At 37.7% G+C, this 25,442-nt stretch overlaps 3 protein-coding genes and 1 long non-coding RNA gene across 8 annotated transcripts; 2 read left to right on the top strand and 2 right to left on the bottom strand.

Annotated features, from left to right (window-relative positions):
• Positions 1-3,311: 3,311 nt before the first annotated feature.
• On the bottom strand, positions 3,312-9,884 carry LOC126785820 (DUF724 domain-containing protein 3-like). 4 transcript variants are annotated; one of them, XM_050511474.1, is made up of 9 exons: positions 9,198-9,884; positions 7,843-8,277; positions 6,988-7,135; positions 6,682-6,899; positions 6,207-6,281; positions 6,010-6,106; positions 5,039-5,137; positions 4,391-4,549; positions 3,312-4,308 (listed from the first exon to the last, which is right to left on the bottom strand). In XM_050511474.1, exons 1-9 carry the CDS (start codon positions 9,672-9,674, stop codon positions 3,671-3,673), a joined length of 2,346 nt encoding a protein of 781 aa, XP_050367431.1. In that variant the 5' UTR covers positions 9,675-9,884; the 3' UTR covers positions 3,312-3,670. The 4 variants fall into 4 exon arrangements, with proteins under 4 accessions (XP_050367431.1, XP_050367438.1, XP_050367444.1 ...); XM_050511481.1 differs by having other exon boundaries at positions 6,988-7,132; XM_050511487.1 differs by having other exon boundaries at positions 7,909-8,277.
• Positions 9,885-11,236: 1,352 nt separating this feature from the next.
• On the top strand, positions 11,237-12,484 carry LOC126785970 (nifU-like protein 1, chloroplastic). The gene is made up of 3 exons (XM_050511667.1): positions 11,237-11,641; positions 11,735-11,871; positions 11,972-12,484. Exons 1-3 carry the CDS (start codon positions 11,344-11,346, stop codon positions 12,158-12,160), a joined length of 624 nt encoding a protein of 207 aa, XP_050367624.1. The 5' UTR covers positions 11,237-11,343; the 3' UTR covers positions 12,161-12,484.
• A 65-nt stretch (positions 12,485-12,549) lies between these two features.
• Positions 12,550-19,103, bottom strand: LOC126803227 (SWR1-complex protein 4-like). The gene is made up of 20 exons (XM_050531012.1): positions 18,828-19,103; positions 18,495-18,557; positions 18,342-18,398; positions 18,108-18,237; positions 17,890-17,957; positions 17,506-17,598; positions 17,373-17,426; positions 16,738-16,872; positions 16,428-16,538; positions 15,907-16,002; positions 15,279-15,347; positions 15,131-15,167; positions 14,969-15,003; positions 14,804-14,880; positions 14,325-14,328; positions 13,562-13,858; positions 13,330-13,448; positions 12,925-13,113; positions 12,772-12,823; positions 12,550-12,669 (listed from the first exon to the last, which is right to left on the bottom strand). The coding sequence occupies exons 1-20, from the start codon at positions 19,101-19,103 to the stop codon at positions 12,553-12,555; spliced, it is 2,079 nt and encodes a 692-aa protein (XP_050386969.1). The 3' UTR covers positions 12,550-12,552.
• A 343-nt stretch (positions 19,104-19,446) lies between these two features.
• On the top strand, positions 19,447-20,310 carry LOC126785999 (uncharacterized). Of its 2 annotated transcripts, none has more exons than XR_007671154.1 (3): positions 19,447-19,619; positions 19,831-19,882; positions 20,055-20,310. It is a non-coding gene; the product is annotated as an uncharacterized LOC126785999 (long non-coding RNA). The 2 variants fall into 2 exon arrangements; XR_007671155.1 differs by having other exon boundaries at positions 20,050-20,310.
• Positions 20,311-25,442: the final 5,132 nt, after the last annotated feature.

Raw genomic sequence — 25,442 nt, 5'->3', positions numbered from 1 at the left:
GAGTAAAACTTCACTCTGGATAGAGACCATATATATATATATATACCCATTAATTACTTAATATTGTATCAATGAAGAACACCAAATCGACAACTAAAAACAAACAAATCAACGTAAAAAAAGCGGGTGGCATACAAACGAAGAATTTAAAGAACCATTTACGTTATTTTGACTGTGCACATTTGCAGTGGCGGAGTCAAGAATTCAAACTAGGTGGGACTTGAATTTACCTACAGAAAAAATATCGACGGTACTGTAATATAAATTGAAAATAAGCTCAATAATCATTCGAATGTATCCCAAATTAAATAAGGTACATATACAATCGTATTGTAATACAAGATATATATATATATATATATATATATATATATATGCAAACTTAGCTCGGCTAACTAAATTTTACTCTACGAATACCTGAAACCTCATATTTTTCTATCACAAAATAATTACTAATGGAATCAGCATATTCCTTCTCAATGTGACCCAACTATAAACCCGGATTTTTCCCCAATTTCATTTTGATAAAAATTGAACTGATTTGAATACTTACAATTAATATAAAGACAAATATTATGGCAATATTCTTTCCCAGAGATTGGTTGATTTTAGATAGAGAGTTTGGAGTGAAGGAAAGTGACTTACCAATACTGGAGTGGAGAGCTTTGTCGAACAAACTGAAGAATTGAAGAAATAGAATAAACTCATATAGGGAGATGGAATGTGTTGTGCGCTTTGTTTAACTGCAATTGGTTGTTGACGTTTCAACCATTTACCAATACATCAGGGCTTGAACAATAAGTGTTGGACTTATAATTTTGCCCTTTTGGGTGGGACTAATACATATATAAAATCCTAATTATCTCATGTTAACATATATATTATATGTAGGTTTTTTTTTCTCCCTAAAATTTTGGGTGGGACTTGAGTCTCACTCTCTCTTGCTGTAGCTCCGCCCCTGCACATTTGAAAGGACTCAAATTAAAAGTATAGATGAAAATATGAGAAATAAAACCCTTCTAAACCCAATACATATGAAGCAGAACTATACACTGATAAGGCGGAGCTAGGATTTTATCATAGGGGTCTCAATTAAAAATGGTTGTAAAATAACGTATGAATATATTTTTCTCATAAGCAATGAGCAAAGCGATCAAAAAAATGTAGCTTATGAAACTCGCAATAAAAGAATATATCTTATTATGAAACACCATTAAGGGAATGATTAAGGAAATTAACATAAGCATGATTAATAATTAGGAATTGTATGGGGGTCACTAATCAAATTACATACAAATGTGGTATGATTAAACGAGTAACACACATATTACACACAAAGTAATGTGGAACAAATAAATGTAGAGGGGGTCTGGGCCCAGGAGGACCCAAACATAGCTCCGCCCACGAATTCCTAAGAGCATCTCTAACAGCTCCTTATAATTCTCTATTATAGGGGATGAAAACACTAAATCTCTACAACAACAAAAAAGCCTCAACTCCAACAACTCATCTATTTTATTGTATAAAATTAAATGTAAATGTGTATAATTAAATACAAATCAAATTCAATCGCATAATGTCATAATTTATACCAAGTCCAAAGAATGAATTATAAATTATTTATTTTTTTTGTTATTTTTAAGGATAAATAGTGAATTTATTTCGGTAAGAAATAAAGTTTAGAGATTGTTTTGAAAATTATATAGATTTTTAAAAATTTTACAAATCTAGAGATTATGTTTCTCTCTTTTTCCACTTTCTCTATTATGGAGGATGGTTTAGAGGAGATGTTCAAGCTAAAAATTGATATTTTTCCTCTATAATAAGGATTATTTGAATTTTAAAAAAAGGGTATTAGAGATGCTCTAACTATATTAAAATGCACAACTGTGTTGAAACTGTAATAATGTAATGTAGATGGAAAACGATTCAATGCACCACGAGGTGCTACCACCAGCGAATATTTCAATAAGAAGAAACAATGTTGTGAGTCCATTCATTTAATGTAATTTATCTCGTATGTACATTTTAAACTCCATTAACAATCAAATTCTAATTGGGCTCTCTGATCTACTTTCAATGTAATCAATAAGGAAGCTTACTGGATTTCTGTCATTTATTCTATGTTGTGTATGAGAGTGAGAGAGAGAGATTACAAAGGGAAAAGGGGGTGGGTGGGGGTCTGGAAGTGATGGGATAAGAATTACAGTGTTGGTACGTGCAGATCAAGAGAGTCGAGGAGGAAACTTAAAGTATTTATTACGAGATGAGGAAGAACCCTAGGAAATGTTATTGTATTTAGTTGGTGAACAAGTGGGAAATAGAAAGTATATAGAGTAATTATTCTGTGTACTCATCACATCACGAGGCACTGACACGTGATGTGATATCGGTAAAAATTTTAGTTCTCTAAAGTTCTCATCCTCAAACTAATTACCACCAGTTAATTAATCTCACATTTTCATACAGTAGATATCGGTAGGAAGATGTACAAATTATAAGTCTTTACGTTTAGTACGAAACGAGATCACGGTAAACAGCACGCGCCGGCGGCATGACTACGAGAATACGAACAAAACTCGATCAATGTTGCAGAAGGACCACGCGTGACCGTATAGAGCGGCCTTAATAGTGCAGATGCAACTGTTGATTTAATATCATTTAGTTGGTGTAGAGATTGATGTTAGTTGATGTTGGTTTCTGGATGCATATGCTTTTCATCACTGATGACTGATTTATTATCTGGTTGGTGAGTTTTAATAGTGTGTACCAACTTAGGTATCTTTGTTCTTTATACAACTCAAATCTGGATCATGTTACCGTCAAGCTGCTAGGTCTAATATGAATCTATCTATGATAGCCATATCTGCATAGTACCCTAGAAGAGAAGGCAGTTTCTAAGATAACCACTGGGGATACAGTTGGGTGCCATTGATGTAACACAAAAGTGGATCGATCAGTGGATGCAAATTGGCAAATTGCATAAACCCAGGGCCGGCCTTGTGTTATGACTAAACTAAATAACTAATTATGAATCTCTCTCTCTCCCTACTTGCATGGCGAGCCATATATACCAATATTATCATAAGCTAGCCATTGCAATCTTAGAGTCGACCAACGATGCATCTGATACTGAATCTCTTCTTGAAAGGTATGTGAGGATAAGGTATTGTTTCAGACACACCAAACCGGAAATGCTCTTGTTATCTCAGATATGGAATCCAAAACCTGCTCAACTCAACTGCCTCACTTTTCTCACACTTGAAATTTGATACACCCACAGTTCAATTTGCTTTTGTGCAGCAGTGAAATATGGTAAATGGAATCTCACTACAATAAATACAGGTTCTTCATTTGGCGAGAGTGGGCCAACAGGCCAATACAATAACATTTCCTAATGCTGCAATTTAACAATACTACTTTTACAATCTAGGCTACTCCAATTCCTAACTACCAGACTATGCAACTAAAGATAACATTACGAAAGTTAAAATCTAAGCAAGCCAATGCATTAAGATGCCTGACTATGCAACCAGAACTAGATACCCGAAGCTAAAATCTAGATAGAAGAACAAGTCTCGAAACTGATACCTAGCAAGCTTGATATCCGTTCTCTGAAGAAGTTTTACCAAATCTCAGTCGAGTGCAATGTAGATAAGACTCTCAAGGCCTATCTCAAAGGGGACAGAGCTACCTTTTCAAAATCAGAACGTGCGTTTTTAATGCTTTCATTGAAAGCACCCGCACACAACTGCAAGCTAACAATGTCACGTTCTTTTGCCCCTATATCTGCCTTAATCAATGTGTGTTTCTCCTTCAATTCGATTATTCTTTTCTCGATACAATCAGCCTCGTCTTCAAGTCTTGATTTTTCATGAGTTTGCTCCACTATCTTACTTTCCGCATCTTTTGATTCGCCCTCAAACTGTACTTGCCTTTGTTTGATAGACAAGAGTTCATTCACACGCCCACGTAAAATGGTAACATTGAATCCATATTTTTCCAAGTCCAGAAGACTCTCCAAAATGCTATCAAAAACCTGTGTAGGGTCATCAAAGTGCAGACTCGATATCTTCTCCACCAAACTGGAAAAGGTCACCATATTGCCAATAGCAAATCCCTCACGATATTCCTCTTTACATTTTATCAAGGGCCGAAAATGTGGACTTTGTGGCATATTTTTGAATACGTCAAATGATTCAATTGCTTTCCAGATAGGGGAGCTCTTCACAAATGGCATGATTTGGTTCTCTTCTGAACTAACTGGAGTAGAATCTCTTGCAAGCTTAACTTGCTCAACAGTCTTACCTGGGATGGTCCATAGAGAAAACAGATAAAATCAAGGTGGCTACTAGATTTCCACACAAAATCAACTTATGAAATAGCTTACTTAGTTCGTCTGTGTTTGCTGGGCCCTGCACTCCTCCAACCCATGAGGCGAGAGGTTGGTCATCATCTGGAGAGAGGTCTGATGCTTGAACACGGGTCCTAGCAGCTTGGCTTGTTCCAGGAACATCAGCTGTATTTCGCCTAGATGAATCTTGCGAATCTACACAAATGCCAGATATGATTTCAGAACGCAAGGTCAAAAGATTAAAAACCAAAATGTCTTTGTTTCTAACTTCTCGTTTGAGCGACGAGAGTTCGATCCTAGCTTGGGCTGAACACATGCAAGACGGGAGGAAAGCTTTTGTTTTTTTTAGTTCTATTTTTTATTCAAGCGAAAGTAGTTCTGTTCTTGCATTATGTAGATATACATTTTCTACCAAAAACAACACATACATCATTACTTCTCCTTATTAACTGCAAATAGAGATGTTTCTGGGCAAAGAAGATACTTCTTTTAACTCTTCAATCAACCAAAGTTCTAGATTTCAAGTACTGTTTCCAAAGTATCTAACGTTTTTATGTCTTTCTTCCCTTCTATGAAAATTTTTCAAGTTGCTCATAACACTAGTGAACAGCCCAATCATGCAGCTCATCTGCTCCTTTCTTAACTGGTAGGCTAAATATATGAAATAAACTTACACACTCATACCTGAAGCGACCCGACCCCTGCGCACATGCAAAGCAACTTCATCAAGTCGCTGATCTTCTGCAGCAATTTTGTCAGCAACATTTGATCCATTTTCCCTAACTGCATTATTTTCCTTTTTGAGGTCAGAAACAAACAATTATCGCCATAAATATATACATTACAGACAGGGCACTGATATGTCTAACAAACTGAAGAACATATAAAAAGTATTAAATTGGTCAAAATGACTACAGAAACTGCGAAAAGATAAAGAACAATTAAAAAAATATAGCACAAAAAAGAACAGTCAACTTGAAGAAACTGTTGCTCAGAACAAAAATATCAAACTCCACTCTGAGAATTTGTCAACCTCCTCACCGCCCCAAAGATTGCCGACAGAGTACATTCTCACAACACCAACCCCTAATTGCAACTCAGAGGAAACATAAATCCCTGGCACAATAAGGCAGTGCAACAATATGGAACAACATATCACTCTAAGCTCCTAACCACCTTTCACCGGACTTGAAAAGCTATTTCTGTCACAGAGATAGAGCACAGGAGCAGCGGCAGAGCAGATGGAATTTAGATAATTTGGCACAGAAATACAATCTCAATCCATACAGGAATCTCACAGTTTGATTATAATCCATCTCATTCCAATACTGAAGTCATGAATGTTGTCCTACTTACTACTTCCAATGACTCTAAATAAAAGACAGGTCCCTAAAATTTAAGAACTGAAAGTGCACACAGGTCATGTTTTCTCTCATTGAAAACTCTAGGATTATATATTGATTAAATTGAAGCAAGATGGGCCACATTGAAACAAAACAGGCTGAGGAAGTTCCAAATACAGTAAAGACACCAAATACAACCACGTGAAAATGTCTCAGTTTGGATAGTACAAATTTAACTTCAGCAAAGTAGATAGGTATATATTAGGTTGAATATAAAACATCACTCAAATGATTCAGATTTAAGAAACTTACCTTCCTGTAGGGCTTGTGAACTTATGATCACCAACTTTTTAGGTCTGCCCCTCTTTCTTTTGTTGCTGCTTACATCAGTTGATTGCTGCTTCACATCCTGCACAACTAAACACAACATTTATAGGCAATATCATTGAGATAACCAATGTAGATAAAGGATCAATTGTTTGAGTGGATCTCTCAATCCATGATTATACCATGTATGGAAAAAGAACCAGGCTACGAAGAAGGTTATCCAAAACTGAATTACCGCCATGTTCAGCTGAAGTAACCTGGGTGTTGATAGCTTATTTTAGATAATATCCAATTATTGTTGATAGCTTGAAGTCTGTAGAGCTTCACGTTCCACCTTTTCCAACAAATTTAACCAACAGTGCCTACTTGATAACTAATTAAATAGAACCTCAACATCTCCCAATACAAACGCTTTTCTAATTTTCACTATATAAAAAATTTTCTTAAGCCAGCTTAATTGTTTGTGAAGTGACTTGTTTAATGTTACTGTCCAGCTATGCATGACAGAATCCAAACACCAACAGATTCCCAAACCATCCAAATGAAAATTTTTAAAGAACTATGAATTCATGTTTCCTAAAACAGAAAAGTTCTTCTCCGTTTAATTGACAATTGCTACTAATAACTTATTTTGACTTCTGCAGGACTAATTCTTACCGTGCTCATTTCCTGTGATGGAGCATTTGCATTCTTCTTCGGATCTATCATGAGCTTCAGCAGCTCTTCGTTGCGAATCTGATATGGATATTCAGCTGATGAATCCTCCTTTCCATTGATTTTTAACCCAATAGCGAGAGGCAATTCAGCTTCTTTACTCGTGCCCTCCTTTTGATCTACATTTCCAGTAGAACCAATAACTCCATACCCTTCCTTACCTGCAACTCAACATATTAAGACACACTTCATTTTTTTTTTTGAATAAGAAGCCCAAACACTACATATTTGACTGGTAAACATGTGTACCTTTTTCTTTAAGTCTCTCTTGACTAGGAAGCGCGCACACAACCTTATCCTGGCTAGTTCCAGCTTGGGCTTTTGAGTGCCTTCCTTTACTTTTGACATTATGAATTCCGTGGTTATCTAGCTCACCACCTTTCTCTCGCTTTGTCTTCTACACATGTAATGTAAGAAATGGCGATCAAGAAAACTGGCGCATAAAGATATAATCGCCATCCGCCATGAAGAAAATAAAATAGAGGAGATAGCATTAGATATGAACTACTCCATATCAGATTTCTCACTTAATATAAGTAAACTTTTATCTCTTAAGAAACGTTGTACCACATGTTCACATTGACCAGTATGATACAGGATCCCCAAAGCCAAATAACCCTAGCATCAAACTTTTATACAGGTCTAGAAGTATTATAAATGTTGAGCTGCTTTTTTAACCCATAGTGTGTGTGTGTGTGTGTGTGTGTGTGCGTGTGTGTTGACCTTATCATAGTGCCAACAAGCACCAGTATCTCATGAATGGCAAATATATAATGCATTTTGCCTGTCAAACATTCTTGAGCAGAACTGATAAAGTGAGAAGACATTCAAAACTCACAACTTTCTTTTCACCATGCATGCTCTCTATTTCACCAAAGCCAAATAACCCTAGCATCAAACTTTTATACAGGTCTAGAAGTATTATAAATGTTGAGCTGCTTTTTTAACCCATAGTGTGTGTGTGTGTGTGCGTGTGCGTGTGTGTTGACCTTATCATAGGGACAACAAGCACCAGTATCTCATGAATGGCAAATATATAATGCATTTTGCCTGTCAAACATTCTTGAGCAGAACTGATAAAGTGAGAAGACATTCAAAACTCACAACTTTCTTTTCACCATGCAAGCTCTCTATTTCAAAAAGCTGATGACTAAGAGCCGGTTTTCTTACTCGTCTGGATCCTCTGGTTCCACTGTTTTCCCTGCTCTCAGTGGCTACCTCAGATAGCATTTCTTTATCATTTGTAGTTTTCCTCAATTGCCGTGGTGTAACAGACAATGTAGCCTCTGACACTTTGTCATCCTTTAACTTTTTTAAAGGACGTGAATCTGTAGCACTACCATTAGGCACTACATCCTTAATGTTTTGGGTATAACTAGGCTGCTCCACAAGATTTTTCCTTGAATTAATTGATTCAGGGATATCCCCTGCAGAACCTGTGGTTTTCGGCTGTGCAGCCAGCTCAGGATAGTTGGAGTCATTTTGGACAGGCAGCAGATGCTCTTCCTGTTGTTGAGAATCTGAAGCACCGAGTATCTCCTGGAAAAGAGCCCAATCAGCTACCAGTATTTAATATCTATAACCCAATGAGACACCACTAGCTAAGCTTAAACTCGTGCAACAAACTAAATTTATTGTTTTAATACCCTAATACCTCACTTACATGACAGGTAATACAATTGTTTTTGTAAATTATTAGGCCAGTACTTAACAGCAAGCACAAACTGATAAAATCAAAGTAGACAGCACCTATATTATGTTAATAAGGATTTAACCTATCACCAAGGTCGGCCAAACAATATTGAACTGAAAATGATATGTAGCAATAGAGTTTAGATAAAGATTCTACCACCTGATGTCTCCATTGTTCTCTCTTCCTCAGTCCACACTGAACAAGAGTAAACTTAAAACAATTTATACCTTATATCATTTGAGATCTTTCAGTTCAACAAGGGGCCTTATATCAATAATGTAGGTTCCAGAGCCCCAACCACAGGCTCAAAAGCAACGTTATAACATCCTCTCAACATTAAAAACAATACCAGTAAAAGAAGAAAAATCACAGAAAACATCTACCGTCCCTAGCAACTCATATTTTCTCTATGTGTGACGATAAAGGAGAACGAGGACATGGTAGAAACCTAAACAATTTAATCGGAACTCTCAGTCATTACCAGAAAACGTCTAATTATGTGCTCATATACGAAAATGCCAGCACAACCGAGCACTACAAAAACAAAAATTCCAGCAACTTGCTTCAAATTATGATCCTAATCAAACAATACCCGCAAAAAATAATTTCACCGACACGAAAAAACCTATGCAACCTACACGAAACAGCACCATTTCCACAAATTTAAGTAGCAGCATTACACTTTGTCCAAGTATTTACGAACACAATCAATCAAACAAGTGCATCAAGAAACTACATGCATGAGATCAACCTTAAAACACAATACCTGCTTGTTGGACCGGAACCAAATGCCTTCAACCCAATCCTGGTGGAGCCGCAGCCGGTCCCTGTCGAATTCCAGAACGTCCGGCGGGTTCTCGAAGAAGATACTATACCTCGAGTTCTTGTTAATAACTGTGTGAACAACTCCAGTCCACCACCCGTCTCTATAATCGGCGTCGACCAAGTGACCCACTTCGAGATCTTGGTCGGCCACGTGGGGCGGCAGAGGTCTTATGTAACCAAACTCGACGTGTTCTTTGAGTGGCTGAGACCCGTCTTCAGTGACCAACGTCTTGTACTCGACCAGAGCCTTCTTCTTCTTCTTCGCGGCGGCTGAGCTGGGAGGCGGGCTGTGGACAATGGTGGCTCTGAACCAAGCTCCTTTGAAGCCTTCCTCGTCGCTACGAACCTCCACTTCGGAACCGACGGTGAAGAGATGGGTTTGTTGCTGCTGGGATTCGGAGGCGTCGAACCCCGCCATGGGTTTTGATTCGACAAAACCCTAGAGATGAAGAAGGAACAGGGAACTGGGGGGGTTTGCAGTTTGGGTAGTGTTGGGTGTTTGGTTTTAACCAATCTAAGCTTGGTCAAACTGAGGCTGTCTGTGTGGTGGTGGATTGGGTGAGACAGAGACAGAAACGCTTTTTACATCTCGGTAATGGGGAGGAGGAGATGCACAACGTTTCAGACTCTATAGTAGGGGTGGGAGTTGGTACCGAAAAAATGGTACCGAAACCGACCGTTCCGTAAAGAATATCGACGGGTCGGGATGAATCGGTAAAATATCTTTATCATGTACCGAATTTAATACTGAAATTTTATAAACGGTACGGTTCGGTATATGTATAATTCGTACCGAATGTATAAAATATATTAAATATATGCATTTTCAATATTGTTTTTAGTTTTTTAGGTCTACATTGTACTTTTAAAGGCTTAGAATGTTAATTTACATTACCTAATCGTTATAAATAGATAGAAATACATGCAAAAGTGTACAATTTTACCGAACCGAACCCATCCTGAATTGATATGTACGGGTTCGGTTCGATATTACGTTTTCAATTTACGATCCCAAACCGAAACTGAAACCGAATAAATTATCGGTATCGGTATCGGTTGAATCCTGAACCGAACCGTACCGGTCCCAGCCCTACTCTATAGCACTCTATTTTTGCCCCGAAAATCCGACCCGAAAGAGATTACCGGGTAGAGTTGGACTTAAAACAACCTCTCGTGGTGCGTGTGACAAGTTCTTACGTGTTACGCATATGTCAAAGGGGTCAGGAGTTTAGGATTACAAAGCGTTTCACGCGCTTCTTAACTTGGTGTGTCTAATTTTCATGCGAAGATAACCGAGTAGAGTTGTGTTTAGAACGATCGCTCATGGGCGCGTTACGAAAAAAACGTAACTTTGTAGATGCTAGATCTGTATGAAATGGCAATTTTACATTGCATAGGCATCAATGAGGTGATTGATCATGTTCAAAGGTAAGTGTTTTTTACACCAAAATAAGTGAAAATATGCTATACTAGTACTTTAGCATTCATTTTTCTTTTTCTTTTTTTAAGTTGTATGTAAATCTAATGGAGATGGATTTCTACTCAAAAAGTTATGTTTGTCTAGATTAGCTCCCGCATATTTTTTCAAATGTTTTGAAGACTAGTTATTTTAGAATTTTAACTAGTTTCTCGTGAACTTTTATTTTAATTTATAATATTAAATTCATTCTAACGGGTCAGAAATGCTCTTATATAATCAAGAAAGAATGCTCTAAAGCTAAGGTTTCATTTAGCTCTACTAGTCCTATTTTTTAGTTACATGTCAGCTTATCAGCATCTTCACTATCTCATTTTTATTTACTATGAGTAAATAAATTCTGAAAAGCTTTCAGTCATATTGAATCATTGATTACCTAGTTACTTATAAATCGTTATTTACTAGCTTTACTAATTCTGAGCACAAATCGTTAAACATGTTCGGTTTATCCACAAACTTAATCTAGTAACTTTAGTGCTTATTCCATATTTTCTAAATCGTCCCTTTAAAAGTGTCAATTTCGTCCTGGATTCATATCTAACGCCCGGCTCTCAAGTCTCTAACACAAAACCCATCGCATTTTTCCCTGGACGCTCTTCCTTCTCCACTCATGGCGTCTCTCACAACCCCCTGGTTGCCCAGAACCCCAATTCCATCTCCTCAAATCCCAACCAAATCCCATCCACCCCCACAACTCATCCTTCCAAAACGACGCGTCTTTCCGGCTTCTTCCATTAGAGCTTCCTCTTCTTCCTCCTCTCCGGGCCTCTACTCCGGCAAGCAATTAGAGCTCACTGTTCCCAACGTCGACCTGGTTCTCGACGACGTCCGCCCCTATCTCATCGCCGATGGCGGAAACGTCGGCGTTGTGTCCGTCGAAGACGGCGTCGTTTCTCTCAAACTCCAAGGTGACTTTTACGTGTTCCGGTTTCTTTTACTTCGGTTCGTACATGTGATTGGATCATATGGTTTCAATTGGTTTATGTTTCTTATTGTGACAGGGGCGTGTGGGAGCTGTCCTAGCTCGACGACCACCATGAAAATGGGGATCGAACGAGTGCTTAAAGAGAAGTTCGGAGATGCGCTCAAGGATATTCAGCAAGTTTTCGATGAAGAAAACAGAGAGACCACAGTTGAGGTGAGAGTTTTTTTTTCGATTTTTCGACATGTTTGTTCAGTTTTGGTTGGTTTTTTGTGAGGAGTGAGATTATGATTGTTTGTGGAAATTGGAAGTGCAGGCGGTGAATGGTCATCTGGACATATTGAGGCCGGCGATAAAGAACTTTGGTGGAAGTGTGGAAGTGTTATCAGTTGAAGGTGGGGATTGCAATGTGAAGTATGTAGGGCCTGGATCCATTGGATCAGGTATCAGAGCAGCTATTAAGGAGAAGTTCCCAGATATCGTCAATGTCGTGTTTACAGAATAGCAAATAGCTCGGCGTGCTCAATCAATGGAGATGTTCTTGTACATTGGAAACCGTGTTGCTCCAGGTCTGATGTATACCACCAGCTTTGCTCGCGTAAATTTGAATTTAATTTATCTTGTTGAAGAAGTGGATTGCCATTAGTATCAGCAAAGATGAGTATGTTTCTATATAATACACTAATACATACAGTTTGTGAGATCAAATCTGGTGTTCTGAACTCCAAGCCTTCAACTTTGCTGTTGGTACTTGTAAGCACGTTTGGAAAAATGGAATTTTCGTGCAATGTAGCAATTCAAAAGTAGAGGCGAAATGCTGTTACGAGTAGTTGTCTATTTTACAATGTTTTGAGGCATAAGGAATTTTTAGCACTCTTTACTAATATGAGACTCCTTCTAAGAGGACTTATCCTCTGAATTGGTAAAAGTGATCACTGACTTCAGCCAGCGTGAATAATTGATCAGAAACAGCGTGTAAACAAAGTAGCAAGTGAGTGTCCAAGTCACGAGGCCCTGAAAGATCACATGTAGCAGTACATGAGCATTGTCTGAAGGTGAACAGTTATTTCATTCTGCAATAGTATTGTTCGGTTGTTGTTTAGAACAGTTACTCACCTGGCCAAAGAATTCAACATTTGCCCGTGGATAGTACCAAAGGTGGAAGAACCTGAGTGTTAGCATTGAAAAGTTCAATCAAGATTCTATATGGCCTTTTTATGAGTGGTTTGTGATGGTTCCCAGAAAGAAGGATAGAGGAGGAAGCCTTACTTCATTAAGGGTGTCTCGGCCAATGGGCAGACCAGACCAACTATGCTTGCAAGGAGGAAGCCGAACCATGTCCGATCCACAGAAAGCCATATAAACTCTGCCGCTGCGAATAGTATGTATGCTTCTGCATTGTCTGCAACGCCTGCTTTGTACATCTCGGCGCTCAACTCTATAAATAGCACTAGTGCGCTGTGTCGAACAACAATGCACTTCATTATCGGCAACACACAAGTTTTAGATCTCTCAAGATTGTGTATCACAAGCATTTGCAATTGCACATAGATGTGTTTTATCTTACTTTCATTAACTTTGAGTTTGCTCTTGCCATTGACATAAATAATAACTGTGGATAGAAGAGAAAATGGAAAGTGGAAACACGTTGCGGTAGCTATCGTAGATACTTACAACAAAGAAGCAATCATTTTCTGTTGGTTTCCCTCTGGAATCTTTAAGGAGGCCCTTTCATCCAAAAAGAGTTGAAGCAACCCGACGGTGCAGTAGAACAGACCAAGTAAGAAAGGAACCTATTGAATCATGAAAATCGGCATTCACTAAATTCTTAACGGAAAAAGAAAAAAAAATAGAGGAGACGGGATACTTAAGCAGAACAAATGCTGGAAAGTTTCAATGAGTTTACCCAGACGTTTGTGTGAAGAGGACCAAAATCAACTGATCCATTTTGGTACACCACAAGTTCTACCCTAGAGTGTATTCCATCAATCAGAGGACCAAGGATGAAACCGGAACCGAAGAGTGAAAATGAGAGGGATGGCCAGGTGAATCTGAGGCTCCTGCTGCTGCTTCTGGTTGATGGTGTGCCTTGCTTCTTGATGCAGCAGGAAGGCCTACGCCTGATAAGTAAAGGCTGCTTCCACTGGGCATTGTTGGGGAAATTGTGAAGAAAGAAAGAACCTGGAGCAATGAGGGCTCGCATCTAAGAATTCTGTTTTATTTTGAATCAGGATTCAGATCAAGTTGGTGGGCAATTCAGGCAGGCAAGGTTTCTTTTGTACCTCATTGTGAACCACACAGAGCTTTGGGATATTTCGACAGCCTTTTGTCCTTTCCAAATTTTATGGATGATTCCCATGTTTGATCATTGATATCACTCATATTAGTCAAGGCTTGTATTAAACTCGTGAAGCACTGAAAGCCCTCAATTCATTCTTGGTCAAAACCAATATGACGAAGTTACAACCTTGTAAATTCCCGGAAAGCTGATTTCAGAACAACTGAAATTGACAAGTACATGGACACTTGTGAAACTAAAGCGCACCGGTAATCAGTTAGGGTGTAAAGGTTTCATACACTGATGAAACTATTTGCATGAATACAAGTGATTCAGGGTGTAAAGGTTGGTTTTTTAAAAGAGTTATCATTTGTGTACACATGAACACAACCTGACTGATAGCAAAGTACATGTTATACAGAATGTCTTGTATAAATATAACATTCATCTGCATTTCCCATCACAGAAGAAAATGTACAACCATCTACACGAGAAGAGTTTAGCTCCTATAGTAAAAAGAAAAAAATCAACGAGCTTACAGTTTTAAGCAACTACTGCCCATAATCTAAGTTTTCTAAAGGCAACTTCTACTTGTTACATTGCAATAATTCAGTGGTGTTAAGGTTGAGCCAACTTATAACCTTCTAGGTAACTCCCTCATATGGTTGATTCACTGGATCTGCGACACTAGTTACAGTAATCAAGAAACACGAGAACGATAGAGCATGTAGCATGTTCTCCAATTTCTAGCACCAACTTTTAAAACTTCATCATCTTAGAGCCCAGAGCTTTACACAATTTAAGATATGCATCCTCCATTTTTAATCAACTTAGAGCTGATGTGCTTGTTCTGAAACTACAGATCCCTACAGATCCGGTGCCTTTAACTTTCTTGGCCTTTTAGACTGCGCAGGTGATGAAGGAGCTTCTGATACCCTACCAGGTCCCTAGAAAAACACATTCATATGACAATTATATCACATTTCATAAACAAAGCGCAAGAGGAAATGATACCAGGAATTGTATGTAATGTACCTTACGCTTATGATCTCGTTTACCAACTCTTTCACCTGAAAATGCATGGATAAAAACAAATTTGCTTGAATAAAAAATAAGTTCACGCATAGAAATAAAGCAAAAAAAAAATATTGGAGACCCAATGCAACTAGATGATTGCCCTTGGACAAGATATATTACCTCCAAACATCATTGAGTCGGGAACAAACGTGCGATCCTGATCACCACAAAATGAAGACTGGGGTTTAGTAAAGTTACAAAAACTGAAGTATTTTCAGGCACAAGAAGGTTTCCAACTGACAAGCCCTATGCAAGAAGAAATACTGACCTTGGGTGTGCCTGGTGCTTCATAAGTACTGTCACGATAAGATGAACCATCTGCCTCCTTATATTGCAACTGAAGACAGAAAGTTATTGATTTACATCAAAGAACATAATTAAGTGGAGAAAATTTTTCAAACTGCAGTTAACAACTGTGTTTTACAAGTGCATGGACATAAATTGCTTCAGATGGAAACATTGCCAAATTGCTCAAATATTTTTTGAATTGCTACAGGCAGGATCTACAGTGTTTTATAAACAGTTTAGCAACCAACTGGATTACACCCACAGATATAAATTGTAACGATGAAAGAACCAGGATTGCTCAAATTTGTACATAGGTCATATAAGCAGCTTAATAGGGGACGGGGTTTCCATTTTCTTAAATGCAATTTCTCGATCAATTTCTCGATGCATGTATGATATTTTGCATGTGAACGGATGGAACAATACAAGGGTTGCTCAAATTTTTTCAAAAGGCAATACACTATAAGCCACACCCATACAAACCTTAATATACAAAAAATATCAGTAATGCATGTATAACTGGATGTTCAATACACTATTGTATATACACATACACCAAGAATAATTATAGAAGCTGAGTATAAGGGGGAAAGATAGCTGAGGGATACCTCTTTCTGAAGATTCAGTAGAGTCAGTATTTCTTTTCTTAATTCAAGATGCTCTGAACAAACAGCTTTGGTTGGAACTCTTGGTTTTAAATTAACCTGTAGAGATAAATGTAGAATTTAGATTGTTTAGTGGTAACAATGAAGAGGAGGAGGAGGAGGAGGTTAATAACAGGATTCAGGATTCCTGCTCCACATAAATAAATCCTCAACAATAAATAGTGGCAGTATTTAAAAGTTTTGTGACTGATATGGATATATAGTTAGAAAAGCATGGACAATTATTGATCTAAATGCAACTGTATTAAATATAATTAGATTACCATGCCAGCATATCATGATGATAAGTTTTTAGGTAACATTGAAGGGTATTATTTCCAAGTGATCTGCCAACATATGATGATAAGTTTTCAAACTCAAAAAACTAGATTAGTTGGAAAAAGATAAATTTTGAAAAGAAGATTTGAAGAGTAGGAAGGACACAAGCATGAATATAATCAATTGTTCAACAAGAATGTACAGACCCCAAGTTCTTGCAAACTTTGGTCAACACGCTTGATAGTCCGAAGTCCAGCAGAAGAGCTTGCATTAGCAATCATCTGGTCAAGCGCATATGTTCTAAGATACACTCGAAGCTGAAAAAAAAAAACTTAACCAGTTAGGTTGCTTAATATATCTCTAAGAATACACAGAATTATTCAGATCATGGAGATGTAATAGATTGGAGTGGAGACAAAAATTCTAAAAGAAATTGCTAAGGAAAATAGATAGAGTAAGTTCAGTCGAGTGGGGAGTAAATGCAAAGTTAACATTTAAGAAACTAACTAAACATACCAAGCGAAGCGTGCTTAGAGTGGAAGAGTTATCTGCCATCAAAGTTGATGGTGCTGCGGTGCTGGATAATGGCGATATACTTTCATCATTTTCACGACCCCCGAATGCCATAGGCAATTCCAACTCTCTAGCACTCTGAAAAGGAAAAGTAAGCCAACCATGGGATAACAAACAAAAATGTTCCTTCTAATTTTAGACCAACACATTGGGGATGATATAATGTGTATAAGATGCACAGTGAATACTAATCGTAATTATTGAATGGATAGTGGTAAACTTGTAAATTGAGATAGTGTCTGACTCTAAATAACTAAAATGATAGCTAAAAATCTTAATTGTTATATAAATCGCTGACCAAGCAACATTTTAAACCCTCCAATACCCAGTTAAACTTTTTACATGGTCGTGATTACTCATACAAGAAGAGACAAATCCACTGAACACACTTGAAAAGTTGAAAGTAATATCTTCTAGGTTCAAACCACAAAATGATGGATGAAAAGTAAAACCCAAATGCAAAGATATTCTTTGGTATTAGTATATTTGAAAGACCTGGTGCTGAATTCTCCCCATGCACAATAGTTGCTTAGTTGAAGAAGAAACCCATTCACACAATATCCATCTGTAAGACTTACCCTTGCAACCATGCGTGCACGTGACTCAGCTATTCTCTTCGCTTCAGAAAGAACCTGGTAAAATATAAGTCAATTAGACAGGGTGTTGAGTAAGATCTTTTAAAATTGTTAGATTTGATGATACAACTTATACCTCTGCATCTTTTCGCTCTTGATTCTTTGTTTGGGAAAGGACCATTGACAGTGCTCTCTTGCGCTCCTTCTCTTGCGTAACTTTGTACGGTTCCTAAAGGAATGAGAAAATAAGAAAAACCCAGTAAGAGAAGAATTTGGTATAAACATAATCATACGATAATATCTTAAAAATAAAGAAACTAAATCAAAAGAGCAGCCCTAGGGAATGAGCTAACCCCCCCCCCCCCCCCCCCCTTCTTTTCCCACCCCTCCCCTTCTTCTCTCAAATGCAGGCTTTTCAGAGCTCACTAGATAAACAGTCATACCCTGTTACTGCAGATGATGAAAGAGAGTAATAAGAATTAACTACAAGTTCAATTTGATGAAGTTAAGTTCATAAAACCTTAACAAGAGGGTGCCCAGATACATCTGCAAGCGATGCTGCTCGAGCAATCAATATATGTCGAGATACTGCAATTAATAGTGGGTAAGTCATCATTATCAAGCACTGGATCAAATCATAGACTTGACCATAGAAATCAAACCATAACATATACAAAATAAAAGACAATCAAAACATGAAGCAACAACATCCTAGTCAAGCAAAAAGACAGACAATACCACTGTAATATCGATCCTTTAATTCCTCCACAGTACGAGATGATGGGAACCTGTCTGCTATGACAATGAACCGGAGATCAAACCTTTCACACAAGTCAAACAACTGATCTGTTTCCTCTTTTGTCCACATCTAGTAAGGATGAAAGATAATATTAGAGAACAAGCCAATGAACCCAAAAGCACTCTCACCATTAAAACAAGATCATACAAAGAAAAAATATATATGATACCTACAGGATCAGTCAAATACTTATCATACTCCTCGTCAGTGTATTTAATAACATCTACAGACTGCACAAAAATTCAGCAAACAACATCCAAATATCCACAAATGAGATGATACAAATTTACAATTGCGAGGCGCAGTGGAGGATACTTTGCACATACCTTGTTATACTTGGCAAACGAGTAGTCACCAGTAGGCGGCGTACCATTGACAACTCTAACCTGCTAAGTAGATATCATAACAAATCTTCCAAGCATAACTACCACTGGAACGCACGTCATCATAGAGTACAAAAACTCACCCAAGTCATCCTTCCGCGCAGAACTCGTAAAAGGAAGCCACTGCCATGTGATCTGCAAGCAATTTGACCAAACAAACTCAACCCACTGGCGAATAAAATTCCGCAACCCGCCTATACACAGAGACAAATTCAAACTGCTCTCGTCTGCACTACAAATGTGAGTAAAACAAGTATATTGAAAAAATCGAATCACCTTCTCAGCGGTTGGGGGGCGTTTTTTTAGCTGCGACGGCTCGATTGCCGGCATAAGAGGTGGCACACCGCCAATTAGGGCATAGACCTTGAAATTCGACAAGGGAAAACATAAGTCATCGGGCCATAATTTAACAAAATCGGCTGAGATTAGAGAATCTACCTCGCGAGAAATGCCATCAGGTTTGCGCTGAGACTCCTTGGGAGGTCGGGACCTCTTCTCCTGCGATAAGGGATGCGAGGTTTTGGGCAGACCCAAGATGTCCTTGGCATCCATTCTGAGGGTTATTTCCCCCAAATTCTAGGGTTTTGCTTTGTTTCAGAGAAAGATCAGATGGTGATATAAAGGATGGGCGGGAAGATTGGAAGGTATGTGATTTAGCGAATTGGAGTGAAGAGCTGAAAATCTTGAGTTCGGATTCGGAGCAAAGAGAGAGAGACTTCGGAGTTCACAACTGGAGCGGGAATTTTAGCTCCAAAGCGCCGAATCCCGAAACCCGTGGAGGGTCTAGGTAAATTAATAAGGTGGCAGCCGGTGATTGGTTCAGTAAAAATAGTAAGAAATTTGTCATTATTATGCATGTGCGTTAGATTAGTAGCTTGCGAAAAGGTGTCTATTATCGACCATTCTCATCACTTTCCCTCTTTCTCCAAACCGAAAACCCTCGCTCACTTCTGCAACTCGTCACCCGGAATCACCCGCGGCCAGCAGTCATCGTCGGAGCTCCAATTCAGGATGAGATTCGGTGAGGGCTTTGATCCGGTGATAGAGGCTTCAGCTCTATTCCATCTGGTTCGTCTTTTTTATTCTCAACTCTTTTATTACTCTATTGGTTGATAATCGATTCGATTCGATACGATATCGATCACGAGAGTATTGATGGATGAAGTTGATTGTGATCTGTTACAAAAAAACATTTGTAATGAAGTAGATGGGTTTTTCTACATTATCAGTCTTGTGTGGTGATTTGATTTTCAACAATTTGTGACTTTGCAATTTTCAGGTTGGTCTTGTATTTGGTGGAAGAGGGGACACTGCAAGCTAGTACTGTTCAGGTTTGTTTGAATTTAGCACCTATATATTCATTTTTCCGGTTATATGGGTAATTGTAAGTTAGTGGAGTGGTGACATTTTATTGCTCAAATGGTTTTGGAATTTGAATTTGTTGTTATATGCTGCTGATTCCTCTGCATCTTCTCCCTGGTGACACCTCAATCGAAAGGACAGTACAAATTGAAGCTGCCAAACAGTTGGTGAATGAAGTATGTCTACTTGGTATCTTTCTGCATATTTGGGTACTATGTCTACCTGGTTCATATAGTTTTTCTATAGCTTAGAATGGTTAACCCTCCTATTTTATGACGGAAACAAAGTAAAGTTTGAAAGAGGCTATATGTGTACAGGGCTGTTGCCATTGCCATGAGGATCCTGAACTGATCTTTTATTTTGTAATTTAGTAAAATATGCTATTGTTTTCTCCTTGTAGTTTGGCTTATAATGGGGTTCTGATTCAACTGTCTTTGTTTTGTTACTTGATTATTGCATTAAGGATTATGACAATGCTGTCTAAAAGGGAAGAGAGGTAAGGGCATACTTTAAGATGATAGCAAAAGCTAGTAAGCTGCCCAGTACTTAGAAACTTTGAACTATACAGATTTCTGGGTTTATATACAAATATATATATATATATAGAGGGCCCTTCCACTAAGGGATCCCTTTTTTTGGTACCAACTTTTTGACTACATTTCAACATCTCTACCGTTCAACTTTTAGGGTCTAATGTGTAGATCACCCTTGTAAAATTTCAGCCAAAATGGTGATCGTTAAGGTATCAAACTTGGCGAAAGCAATGGACGCACCAAATCTATCAAACATGAACCGTTCATGTTTATAAGTTTAAACCACAGTTTTGAATGTCTTAAACACCTCCATTTTGGCTGAAATTTTACAAATGTGATCTACACATTATACTATAAATGTTGAACGGTGGAGATGTTGAAATGTGATTAAAAGTTGGTCAAGTGACTTATCCCTTTTTTAGACCCCAAAAAGGGGGATCCCTTAGTGGAAGGACCCTATATTGTTACTGTTAAGTGGTGAATGATACAAAAAAATCTTTTTAGTATTTTGGTGATGCAACTATTACCTATATTTGTTGTCTTCTTGCTGATGCAACTATTAGTTTTTGTCAATTCTGCATTGAATGGATTCCATCTTGTAGTCTAAAAATTTAGAATTTTCTGCTCTACTCTTGACCTTTCAGAACAATGCATATTAGTATGAAATACTGTGCATTAATATCAATTCTCTGTTTGATTTTGGTGCGGGGCGGTTCTAGGAAGTGTAATGAATTATTGTCCTCATCATGCTCACTGCAATGTTATGATTGTGAAGAGGCCTAGAATCAAACTCTATAGCCCCTAGTTGATTGTCTTCTGCCTCTTGTGTTTGCAAACTAATGTAAATAAACATGGTGCAGTCAGATTTGTTTTTTAATAGTGGTGCAATCAGATTAATGAAATTCAATTGTATAAAGACCATTGAATCAATTACATTTACTATACATTAATTTGACACACTATTTATGTTATTGTTCATAAGTCTAGTGCAAGGCTTATGCTCCACGCAATCATGGGGATTATCACTTTGCAGACTTCTCAGTCCATTCAACAAGACTAATAGCATAAGGTTCTCCTCAACGAACTCAGTGGAACGGGCTTCCACCGAATTGGGGTCAGGTGATCGACATCAGCCAAGAAAACTTCCTAATCAACTTGAATCTTCACTAAGCTGCACTCAAAGCCGGCTTGAAGCCTAGAATAATCTCCAATCCTCGAAGAACAATGAAGAACAAGAAATCCCAAAATTAGAATTTGTCAAAACTTGATCAAATCCAAAAACTAATTATACAAACTTGAAGAACTCGGAGAGGAGATAATGATTGATACCAGATAAAAATAAAAGATAGAGCACTAACGAGTAATAACAGTGGAAAATATAAAAGAATTTCACTTTTATATTGAATAATTTATATTACAAAGATTACACTTTAATCTATGATGGTATAATATTCAAAAGTAAAATACTTCTTACTTAATAGTCACAATCAAGTATTTAAACAACCTCACTAAGATCGTTGTAATCACACGGATGATCGACCTCACTCAGAATGTTGATGTTGTCACAAAGGTCTTCGTTGTTGTCACTCATATCGACTATGCCACTAAGGTCTTCTTCAATAGAGTCACTAAGATCTCTTAGCACTAAGCTCTTCATTGGATGAATATTTCTCTCTGTGTTCACCACGCTTCCTTGCGTCAAGTCACTACCTTCTTATATCAGCCCTTGACGTCAATTACATTGATAAGATAGAAATTCTTTTTAACAACCTTCCTAATAAAACTCTATCTAGAAAAGTTAAAATCCAAATCCATTTAACATATGTTTTCTATCACAATCTCTACTCAACAATCCCGTTCACACGGTCAGTAGCTGACCGTGGAATTCATGCTCAATCACCATTGGATGTAAATCCAAGGGTTGAAAATAAAATAACTCAATTTTAAAAAGATTCTCCTCTCTTTGATTTACATCCAATGGTGATTAAGCATGAATTCCACAGTCAGATACTGACCGTGTGAACGAGACTGCTCTACTCAATTCTAATCACCTTATAATTGAAAATATATGTGAAAACATTATTCCAAATATATCTCAACCAATCCGTAAAGAATCCAAATCAAATTGAAAAAGATACCTCCTATGGCAAGAACTCGGTGACATAATGTTCTCCTAGTCACACTAGGAAACATCTTTGTTTATCTTGATCCAGATCCAACTCTTTCTCCTTTTGCAATATTGATCTTCATCACCTGAATGGATGACCAACATACCTTCACCAAACACAAGCCAAACGGCGGCGGAGACGTTAGAAAATGTTGTGAAGTCGCCGGACTGAAAACCCAGAAAAGCCACCCTTCTCTTTTTTGATTCTCCCTCTTCACACAACCATAGGGCAAGGCACCACCGCCGGAAGGAAGGCGACGGAGAGGTGAAAAGGAAAAGGCTGGTTCGCCAGCCGGAGCTGGCCTAACGACGGCGGAGGAAGGACGACGCATGCGTCGGGGTGGGAGGGGGGGGGGAAGAAGTGTTGGTCTAGCATTTGGGAAAAATCTGATTTTTCTCTTCTTTCTTTAATTTCTCCTTATATATATAACAGGATAATCGACCAACTTACTAATCCAAGGTTGAGATTTAATCGATCAATATTTACGACTCAAATTTTAGCGTAGAAATTCCTGATGTTCCAAGTAAATTCTATATATTTTCAAACCTTAGGAAATCATAGAAAATAGCTAGGGTATCCAAAAAAATCTTCGAAAATTCTCAAGTACTCGCCGTAACGTATACTTTAATACCATACTCTTCGATAAGCAAATTCACTTGAAAGAAAACTCTGAAAAATGTTCTCGAGTTGTTACTTTAATAATTACTAAGATTGTAAAATAATCACCACTCAATCTCAAATTAGCTCGTCAATATTGACGAGGCTTACAATCACTTTCCGTATTGTGTTTGTAAAAATTGTAATTTTGCGGAAAAAGTTTTTAAAGTTATTCATTCTTTTATTTATGTCAAGTTTGTTGTAAAACTTTCTAGTACAGGTTTTAAATCATGAGTATTCTAAATGACACTTGATCGTTTAGTTTGCTTGCTAATTCCCTTTTTAACTCTACTATATTGGCCACATTCATATTCGGGATGTGACAGATATACCAAAGCTTTGATCTTGACCAGAGAACGGAGACTTTATAAATAAGACTATAACAAGAATCGCAGAATGACAATGAGTTCACTTGCATTTCGGTGCCTTGAATAATTTTCGAAAAGAAAAATATATAGTTTCCTCATTTGGTCAATAAGAGTCGAGTTTATAGTCCGAGCATTTGATCAGATTTTAATCATTTTATCCATCATTTGCGCATTCATACGATGACACGACTTGTAGCTGCTACATTCATGCATGCTAAGCAATATCTCTAAGCAATATAGTTGAATCCAGACTGCAAAATACTGTCCCCACGCTATTTTTTTTTAAACGAATATTTATGATCAGATCTGTGACGACTCAAGGAAAGAACACAAATCCACCAAAATTAAAAGAGACAGGAAATTAAAGAACCGACTTGTAATATAATGTAAGACTTAATTTTGGACTTAACAACGTCTTAGAAGAGTTGGAATACAAATGTGATTGTTAAGTTGTAATTGGAATCAACAGAAGCATAAAAGAATGACTCAATTATTGATAACTTGGAGAGGTGTATCTCCCCATCGAGTTAGTATGCTGTAGGATTAATAACCTGATTGATATGAATGAATTGTAATAGGATATGCCTCTAAAGTTGTTAACATAGAGTTGTGATTGAACTCTCTTCCGAGTATTCGGTTTGATAACCTGCTACTAATTCTTCTTCTGCTTTTGGTAAATCAAAAGGTAATCTCTCACATTCTGGATTAAGTCTGACGAGAGTAATATTCGACAACAAGCAATTCATTTATTTTCAAACCGACCCACTTACTATCTATTATTTGATTGACTAATCCTTTATAGTGGAATGAGTCAAGAGTGAAAAGTTTTGGTAATTCCTCAGGGGGGATGAATCAAGATAATTTTGAATCAGAGCCTCAAATTTTTTCTCATCAATTAGCCCTTGCGAACAGCTTGATGCACTATCTCCCTTCAACCCTTTGAACAAAAAGCGGTAAAAGGAAAATAAATCCATGGACCGATCCCATCGTCTCCACTCGGTAGGAACTACGAGATCACCCCAAGGATGCCTTCGGCATCCAGAGGTCGTGGACCGACCATAGAACCTTGTTCAATAAGTAGATCGCATTAGCTGTCCGAATTAAATGCTGATATTTTTGCAACCAATCTAATAAATCTAAGCGTACTGCTTGGTGTGTTGAATTTTTTTTTTTGAAAGACTTTCATTCCAAATTAAACATTCAGAATGAAAGAATTCGGAATGAATCAACTCTCCCCAAGTAGAATTCGAACGTACGACTAGTCAGTTAACAGCCGACCGCTCTACCACTAAGCTACTTAGGAACAACAAGAGATTTGGTTCTACCAATTGATATGTTTCCCCAAATAACTGAAATTCAATTTCTTGATCTGTATCTTCAATTTTTGGAAACTTACAACCCATAAGGGTTTTCCTGTCCTTTGTGCATAAACCCTTGTGATGGTTTCGCGCAGCTTCAGCAGCACTTCCGGAAACAATAGCCGGTCCAATAGTTGCTTTAGCAGAGGCAATAGCTATAACAAAAATTGATAAAATATTTCCTTTTAATTTCTGGCTATCAAGTCTACATAGCAGTTCCAATGCTACACCGTCAACCACTCGGCCATCTCTCCTACATAATGATTATGGCTCAAAAACCCAGTGAATAGTGGGTAATTCATATTCATTTTGTATAGCTAAAAGAAAGTCATGTATTGGTCCAGGCAAATCCATTATATGTAAAATAAGAGAAAAATAAATGAGACCCGACCAGAAATTTAAGAAATAGGATTAGGGTATTTTCTTTAGAATAAGGAAGTTTTTG

This window comes from Argentina anserina, chromosome 1 (genome assembly GCF_933775445.1).
Source record: "Argentina anserina chromosome 1, drPotAnse1.1, whole genome shotgun sequence".
In the NCBI taxonomy this organism is placed as follows: domain Eukaryota; kingdom Viridiplantae; phylum Streptophyta; class Magnoliopsida; order Rosales; family Rosaceae; genus Argentina; species Argentina anserina.
This window is presented reverse-complemented; position numbering and strand designations above follow the sequence as displayed.